Source organism: Alosa pseudoharengus, unplaced genomic scaffold (assembly GCF_046254945.1).
Source record: "Alosa pseudoharengus isolate Yale_2024_CS ecotype anadromous, Long Island Sound unplaced genomic scaffold, YU_APseudo_1.1 YU_APseudo_1.1_scf_14, whole genome shotgun sequence".
NCBI classification, from domain to species: domain Eukaryota; kingdom Metazoa; phylum Chordata; class Actinopteri; order Clupeiformes; family Clupeidae; genus Alosa; species Alosa pseudoharengus.
The window spans coordinates 9,736,966-9,746,315 of NW_027468609.1; the positions used below are offsets into that span (position 1 = coordinate 9,736,966).

Genomic DNA, 9,350 nt, shown 5'->3' on the forward strand with positions numbered 1-9,350 from the left:
TGCCAGTGAGGTGCTTTGTAAGCCTTGCAGAATGCCTGCTGATAAATGCTCATCTTTGGCTTGATTCTGCCTTTAGTCACGACCTCTGTGAACACTGCCGCCTAAAACAAGATTAGCTGATCTCAGAATAACGTCATGCTAGTGCTGAGATAGCATCTCCCGTGACAGGATGAGAGCAATTTTATGCTTTTTGCGCAAGTAGTCATTTGTTTGCCAGAACTTTCAGCGCCCCATTCCAACCTTATATCGCTCACCGTCATAGGGGGGGTTAGAAAAAGAACCCTAATAATAGTCCAGTAAGCGTTTCATTGATTTCTAAGAGCTGAGTCAAGAGCAGCTCTTTTATATTCTATGCAGGTGTTCTTTTCTGTGAACACTGCCCAGCTGGACAGTTAGGTGTTTGGTCATACTAACTGTTCCTATGCTGTACATGTCGAGAGCTATTCATCTAAATTTGTAAAGTTAATGCCTCGAGCTGTCCAGTAGGCCGCAAGTAGCTGTTTAACATCATTTTAATTAGCAAATGATCCTGATCGTGTAACTCTACTCATTTTTTATTAGCAGTTGATCCAGAACCTACAACTCTAGTTGACTGATAAAAGTCATGTGGTTCTTGTTGGTCTTTTTGTAGTCTCCATAGTAGTGTCATCATGTGTAGTTTGTCTTGAGTTAATTCTCTGTGTTGTGGTCTTTGGTGTGTAGAGGACAAGGAAATTAGATGAAAATGGTAAACTTGGTGCTGAACTGGTCATTTTCCATGAAGACATTGTAAGACCATTGAAAGTCTTGGTGGGTATGTATTGACACAGTTTTCCCTTAGATTTACTGAGCACGTGTCGTGTTGTCTGTACTGTCTGTTACAGTATTGACTGTGTATTTTCCATAGTCATGTTCATCCCTCTCTCATTGTGGAACACACCATAGCAACAGACATTCCTTACCCTCTCTGGTGTTCTGTCTGTCCAGCCAAGCCATGCCTCAGGGCAGAAGTCATGCCTCTATCCATTGCTCCCTCACAGGGAAGAAGAACTCGCTCCTGCTCCAGAAGTTCCAGAAGGATCTGAACGCCGGCGTCTTCAACACCCAGGAGAACGAGCTCTTGAAGCAGATTATCCGTCAGGACCGGGAGATGGTGATGATGGTGGACCGCAAGCAGTCGGTCACGGGAGTGAACTCAACACCGATGTCTGGAAACTCCATCATTAACTCTCCAGCGCAGCCGCCCTACGCCGCAGCGCTCCAGCAGACTGCTCCCATGACCTACAGCGCCTCGGCCACCATCGCCCCCACCGCGCGTCTCATGGCCGCCTCCATACAAGGCATCTTCCCAGCGCCTAGCGTCTCCATCGGCAACCTGAACTCGGCTTCTCCCAACCCGCAGATGCCACTGCAGCAGCAGGGGGCGCTCATGTCGCCGTGCTCCTTCACGGCGGCCGTGTGCAGCCCTCCCGTGCAGACCCCGTTGGCCGGCCGGACCTTCCAGTACGGCTCGCCCACCGCTTCGCAGCTCTCCCTCATCCAGCAGCCCCTGTCCACCCAGCAGCCGCCGCAGCATCCCGCACAGCCATCGCCCTCCACGTCATCACAACAGCAACAACAACCACAGCCACCGCCACAACAGCCACCACCCCAGCAGTCCCAGCAGCAGCCATCACAGGCGCAGGTGCCCTCCCCCCAGCGCGGCGACGTCCACAAGAGCACTCAGGCCCTGCAGTCGGGCAGCCTGAGCCGAGACGTGCGCCACCTCTCCGCCTCCCAGCCCTCCCTGCCACATGACACCACGTTGGTGACGCGGCCCGTGCCTCCTCCCGCCTTAGGCGAGTCCATGGCGGCGCTGCCCCCTCAGGCGGGCTCGGCCGCAGGGCCCCAGGCTCCGGGCTCGGCCCTGCAGGGGGGCATCCGCAGCACCGTGCCCCAGCGGGTCAGCCTGTTCCGCCAGATGTCGTCTGGAGCACTGCCGCCGGTGCGCACAGCGCCCCCTGCTGCTCAGCACAGGGATTCCACAGGCTCAAGAAGAGAATCGGCAGTCTTAAGCAGCACAGAGACAGAACAAGACAAGAATTTGCGGTTTACGTCAAATTTATGATCCAACTTTCATTTCCTCTTTTTCCTCTTTTTTTAAATATGTTTTGATTCATTTTTATGAAGATATATGAAAAAGAATACCAGACTTGAGAATTTTTTCTTTTTTTTCTCCAAACTTTAAAAAAAAGGAAAACCTCATAGACACCCTATGTACAGACTGCCCTTGTATTATATTTTAGACACATCTCCCCTTCAACTTAAGAATGTATATTAAGCGAATATATATATATGTGTACATCCAACTAGAATATTTGGCATTGACTATTTAAAAACTAGTATAAACATGAGTCTTCCTTTCTGAAATATATGAACACATACATAAGGAGAATATTTCCTTTTTTATTTTTGATTTTGTTTGTCTTTTGTTTTTGTAACTGGAATGCAACATGAATCCTGACAATGACTTTTTAATTATCATTTTTTTAATCTGAGAGAAGATGACAAAATAAGTCCTCATTTTCTGTGGCTTTGGCATCACTGTGGAAACAACAGCAAATTTAAAAAATGAACACAAGCAAACATGGAAATCGTCAAAAAGCACACATATTTAAAGTCATAGTTACAATTTGTGGGTACAGTATGAACCAATCTCCTCCACTGAAAGCATTCTGACATTTACCAGTAAAAATCTAGTCCTCATTCTATAAAGGACAGAAACCCTGCGACTTGAAAACTCCACATAAGTGAAGAGTGTTGCTATACCATAAATATGAGCAAATCAGAGTGTAGATTCCATAAATGCAGTATATTTGTGTAGATCACCTTGTGTATTGACTAGGTGTTTTGGAATAATGCTAACGAAGGGCACTGGATCATACATGGATGCTAGGAGACCTTAGTGTGAGAGAGGAGAAACACAATTATATTTTGCAGTGTTCTTGAAGTGAACAAACTTTACTACGTAAGAGATTCCCTCAAGCCTGTTTCAGTCCCATAGCTTGTGCTATTCAAATGTAAGGATTTCGGTTTTGAAACAAATTAGTCACTGTCAGTATTTGATGACCCCCTCATTTACCTTAGCTTGCATTGTCATTATGGTTCAAGTCGCAGGATTTCTGTCTTTCTGAATAGAGAGACATTGACATTCACGTCTATAGAACTTGACTGGAATTGACAGTATGCCACAGATGCTGCAGGCAGAGATGAAGTGGAAAAGCACTTGAATATCACTTTAAAGTACAGTACACCTGTCACTAAACACAGATTTGAGGAACTCTGGGCAATAATGTAGTAGGCTAAATGGAGGGGAACACAGGTGCTTGTGATGACATTTGCAATATTTTCTGTGGTGTGAGAGGTGTGTTCAGACCGTGGCAGTGTTATGGGTCCAAAGGGAATCGGATGAATTTTGCTGCTTTTTTCTGCGTCCCAATGAAGACGTGTGCAAGGAGGATGGAGAGTGGATGATGCTGTTTATTGTTTCTGTTTATTTCTCTTGTTCTTGTTTGTATTTTTATTCCTGAGTTCTGGCAGTGATGGACATTACGTAATGTTGCTTAATGACTATGTGTACATTTATAATATTTATAAACTAAAGAGTATCACCATTATGCAATAGACTGTGATATAAAGATAAACTATATCTGTGTTGTAAATAGTTTTGTAGATCTAGTATTTACAAAATAATGTGTGGTGCATTCTCAATCATGGCAATGTCTTACTTCTATCAGGAACCCGGATATCATCTATATATGCATATTAACTGAAAAGGTTATAAGATAAAAATACAAAAAAAAAAACCCATCAGAGATGAGCAAACCTTAATGCAATTTAGAATGCCACTTGACACTGAGAAGATGCCACCTCTCAAAGTGAAACGTAACAGCTTCCTGTCTGCAAAACCCTGAGGCAGTTGTGCCCCTCTTAAAATGCTTCACATGCTTGGACACCTTGACTCGCTTTGGCAGCCTCGAAATGCCCTCCTCAATCTGATGAGTCACCCTTGTCGGTCTGTTCAGACTGGTATGGAATGACGTCTCTTTGGAAATAGATTCATTGGAGATAGACCTTTTCTTCAACATTAATATCAAACATACATTTTGTTCAAATTGTGTTAAACATATCCTGGTTATAGTATACATATCTTACACTCATGAAAAACACTCCTTTAACATACTTTAAACCCACATGCATCCCATCACCTACCTAGCTTCCTAATTTGACACCACATTCTTGTTGTCATTTTTGTTGTACTTTGAATTTGTTTAATTATTTTACTTTTGTCCAGTATTTCAATATGTCAGAAAAAAAATCACAACATGCTTCCTTCATATAGAATGACAGTGATGAGTGACATTGAGCAATACAGTAATACCCGAAATTTCAGCTGAACCTAAATCATCAAACTGTAAGTGTTTGAATTTGTTTGTATGTTTATTGTTTGTGTCTTGATCTTATTTGTATTTTCTTCATTTGTTTGTTTTCTGATTGGGACACTTAGTGTAATGCTTTAGCGTATAGGCCTATCTGTACTAAAATGCCTGTCCCAGGAAGGAGGCAATGGAATTCCTTGTATGTTTTGTATTCCTTGTATATTTTTCTCATGTGACTGTCACTTGCCTTTAAATGTCTTTTTTCTACTCTCCTTTTCCAATTACTGCTTTTATCAGTGACTCGTTTGTTTATGACTGCTTTATGTGTACGTGTGAACAGGATCCGCTGTCTTTGTCCCAGGATCAGAAATATATAAGATGGTTCTATATATAACTGGATTTGCTATGCTTGTTTCCACTATATTGCTTTGCTGCACAATATAAAGCGTAACATATTGCAGGAGCAGAGGCACTGCTGAGTGTATGGACTGTAACATCTGTACTGGGTATTACTGTATTGCAGCATGTTTAGCTGAAGCTGCATCATCAACGAGCTTTCATTTTAGATTCCCTTTGTCAATTGCAAGAAAGGTAATCGCAATTGCAAGAATTCGTAAGTCGATGATATTATACATGATTAGCAGAAAAATGGCGAAAAAAGCTAATTTCCAATGGAGGTTATCTCAGGAGCTGAAAGGCACAGCTGGTTTGCATTAAGGTTTCTGTCTCTTGTCCATATGTGTGTGTGTGAGTGTGTGACTTCATCCTGTCTGGGTCTTGAGATTCTGAGCTGATATGGTGTGGAAACGCGACACACTCACACAAACACAAGCACACGCGTGCCCTCAGTAAAGAGATTGCTGATGGCCAGCTGACCTCTGAGCTGGTTATTAAATACTGTTCATAGAATCTGAAAAGTGAGTAAGCCCCTGCAAATTCCTAGAAACAGCACCAAATTAATGATGTATAATTTAGGTCTATCATGGCAGGTTGTGCATCATGTGAAATCAGTGTGGACTGTCAATATGACTGCATTGCAGTGTGGCCTTATGCAGCTAAATGCTTGTTTGCAGTGGATTGATATCAAACTGATACTTTTTGCCTCTGTGTCTCTGTGTCAAGCGTATCAACACTAAACCAGACCAGCTCAGAGTTTCAAGGGATACAGAAAAAAATCAGTTAAGCAAAATACAGTACCCACTTGTGTCAATATTGTATCAATACAGACATCCACCCACATCATAAAAGCATGCATTGTCACAAATACTCAAAAGAGAAACTATTTAAAATGTTGAAGTTAAATGTATTGTGAGATTATGATTTTGTTGTCTGTCTACAGTACCTAGGCATTATTTGTGTGTATCAGAAGCATTGAATTTTCACAAGAGGACATTCTTAAGTATTTGTGCCTAAACTATAGCCATGTTTCATCCTTTTGTTGTTGTCTGTGAGCTGTGTGCCTGCACACACACATATAAAGTCGATATATGGTCATATGATCATAGATCAATGTTTTGGAAGGATGGTGGCATGCAAACAAGCTGGCCAAATGTGTTAGAGTAAGTGAATACTTGTAAACACAACCTTAGAAACACTCTAGGAATCATGGTCGACAGAGCAATCTGTTGTTTCCTGATTAGTAAAAAAGACAGAGAGAGAGACAGAGAAAGAGAGAGAGATGTAGAGTAGGACATAGTAAGTACAGCTTCTACACTGAAGTCTAAAGTCTGTGTGCGCATACAGGCTGTGTCCTTCTGGAGCACTGTCATACCTTTTGTTGTAGCCACTGATGTTTGGTTGGATATATTGTTATGTGGAATGAAAACTGGCCAAAGCAAAACATTCTGAGTAACTTTATTCATTTTGAATTGCACTTTCTGACTTAAAAAGAGGCAGAGATTCAATAAACGACTCTGCGTTTATAGTTTAAGTTGATAGGCTAATTAAGGAGAAGAATGAGCTAGTTTCTGACCCTCCCACAGTTTTGTGGTACTTCGAAAGGGGGGGCCCATATTTAATTTCAACAATGAGCGTTTAACCTTGCTATGCCATAGTGTATAGGGACTAGTATACAGCTTGAGTTGGATTGCAGTACTGTTGGTATCTGCTGTTTTTGATACTAGCCTTCACGGGGGATTGCTTCCTAATCATGTGCTTTTATCCACTATTCCACCTCTAGCTAGCACTTTGGGACAGGGCATTATAGGCCAAGAAACAAACTTAGCTAAAAAAAAAAAAAATAAAACAGTCAAACATGGAAGCATTCAAGAAACCAGCACATATATTTATATGTTTGATTTTTTTTTTTACTTTTACTTTTGCTGTTTCTTTTTTCAGTGATGCAAATATAATAAAGATCAGAGTAGAAAGAGGAAACTGACACTTGGGTTTACAACCTCTGCATTTGCAGGTGAATTAAATTTATTTCAAATGTTTACGGATGCTATGTTTTGTGTAACAGAGAGAGAGCGCGCAAGAAAGAGAGACATGCTATTACAAGCCACAAGCTCTTCTTAAACTCTACTGACATTATCATTGTGCTCCTTTTACGTTAACCAAGGCTTGGATAAATGAACAATTAGTTGGTTACTTGATTCAGAATAAGGAAAGATAACAAATGTATACTTTCTTACAATCTATATGCAGACAAACGGTGTTTGTCAGAAATTATTTTGATTTTGTTTTATTTTTTTCTGTTTGTAAATAATAAACCTTTAAAATATAGAGAAAAAAATAAAGAAATATTGTAATTTACTGCTGAGCCTATTTGTGTGTTTGTTGAGGTTCAAACACAGAGCACACTCCTCATGCAATATCTGGATAAAACATCAGCATATGATGAACAGCGTAGCACTGAATTTGATCATAAAGATTTTATAAGTGTGGCACTTTCCAACTCCTATTTTACTCACAAGTTGAGACAACATTGATCAAAAAGGAGATATAGAGCAAATCATTATTATGAAATACGGTGCATGGATAGAGATCAAACTTTTCAGGATGCCCTGGCTGTGTGTGGAACAGCTACACATATATATTGGCAGCACTGAGGCAGAATATACTGGTTGTGTCCGACAGGACAGGACAGCATAAAAGCTGATATAAAGCAGAGTCGGGGCAGCGTCTACTGTGGAGGCCTAGAGCAGGGGCGGGATTTACAGACACTATTGGAGGCCATTTCTCAGAAGATCTGGCACAAGAGCAAAGGTTGATTGCTCCCTTCCTTTTCACTGTACAGCATGTGAAGATGGAGGGATGATGGAAAGCAAGTGAGAGACATGAGAATGACAGATGATGTAGAGGGATGGGGGGAGGAGGAGGAGAGCAGAGGGGGAACGTCAGCAGTTCGTTCCCAGGTTATGAAAAATCGACCCTCGCAGGTGCAAGGGATTTCCATTCATTACCTTCACCTCCAGTTATCCGTCATGAAGAATTCATACATGAAGACGGATCCCTCCAGCCCCCACATCCATTTCCATTGCAGAGGGAAGGGAGCAGGAGAGCCATGCCCATCCGCTGGACCCTTTTGGAGGTGCATGTTGTTATTCATAACAACCTGCTCATCACTCACAGGGATGGACAGGGGCCACCTCGGCACCAGATCGGATGGGAGATATGGCTTCAGTGATGAGCCCATGCATTTTTAAGTAGCCCCAGGGTATGAGATAGGTGGAGCATTACCTTGTGTGTGTTATCACTTATGCTTGCTGCATGACCCAAGGCCCTTCGAAGTGGACCTCAGGAGCCCGTTACGGCCTCAGTCAGGGTCATTTAACTCTGATAAAAGAGTCAGATGCGCTGACCATGTTGCATGACCAGGGTCTGGTTACAAGGTGAAAGGTGAAAGACAGGCTTAAAGGGCTTACGTGAGTCACTCTGTCATTTCATTATCAACGGAACACTGCTCTCAATAAGGTATTATTATGGCATTTAAATGACTGTAATCGTAGACACAGCAAATTAATATTTCAGCATGTGTTTGGTGAGATTGTCTCGTTAAGTAAATGCTCCTGGCCTATCACTATCTGGACAACAATGAGCAGCTTTACCTATTTAAAGATTCATAGTTATCATGCCCAGCGATGCATTTTCTGTTTAGGCAGGGCTGCCAGAAGAATAGTAAACTTTTACACACATCTACTTCATATGCCAGTTTTGGTTGTGGTTGTTTATTTGTCTATTCAAATACATACATTTAAATAGATAACTACATGATTCACATCATTTTGTAGTTGTGAAATCTTTTAGTCTGTAGTAGAACCATCAGGGTGTTTGAAACTTGTTTCCATCGATGTTCCTGGTGTAGGCTACGTGCCAGTGGCAGGCTGGTCTTCAGTGTAAGCTGATACTTCTAAATAAACATGAGTGAGATGGTTAGAAATGACCGATAATAATAATAAATAAAAAAAACAAGTGTAAAAGAAAACACATTACACTCTTAACTCATTACACTCTTGCAAGTTGTGCTATTTTTAACACATCTCTGTCTCCAGATAGGGACAACACAGTTTGTGTTGTTTCACACATTGCTTTTGTTATTCATTACACAGTGTGTGTTGAAGATAACACAACCTGTGTTGAAAACAACACAACTTCCATTGTTTTTTAACACATCTCTGTGTCCAGATAGGGACAACATTGTTTGTGTGGTTTCCAACACATTAGTTTTAAGAGTGTAAATATATAAATTAAGTAAAAATGTGTACAGATAATGATAATGTATAGTTAATGTTAACTGATTATAATAATGTTGACATGTTCTATGGCAATGTAAGGTAAAGTTGGTCTGCCTACCTCTTGTTTTATGACAAGACATCTTAAAATAACCGTTTCTTGGTGTTTTAAGCCCCCAACGTCAAGGCAGCGCTGCCTGGAAGGCACTAGGGTTAGGCATGGGTAAGGGTTAGGGTTAGGACTTAAGATCTTGCCATGCAAAAGTATGAGTTGTCTAGC

General features: G+C 41.4%; 1 protein-coding gene across 1 annotated transcript in view; it reads left to right on the forward strand.

Moving 5' to 3' along the window:
* The window catches only part of hcn1 (hyperpolarization activated cyclic nucleotide-gated potassium channel 1), a 54,768-nt gene extending 52,682 nt beyond the window's left edge, over positions 1–2,086 (forward strand). The window contains exons 8-9 of the mRNA XM_076283183.1: positions 1,020–1,141; positions 1,247–2,086. Coding sequence (XP_076139298.1) covers positions 1,020–1,141; positions 1,247–2,086 — 962 coding nt within the window. The remainder of the gene's footprint in view (positions 1–1,019; positions 1,142–1,246) is intronic.
* The last annotated feature ends 7,264 nt before the right edge of the window (positions 2,087–9,350 follow it).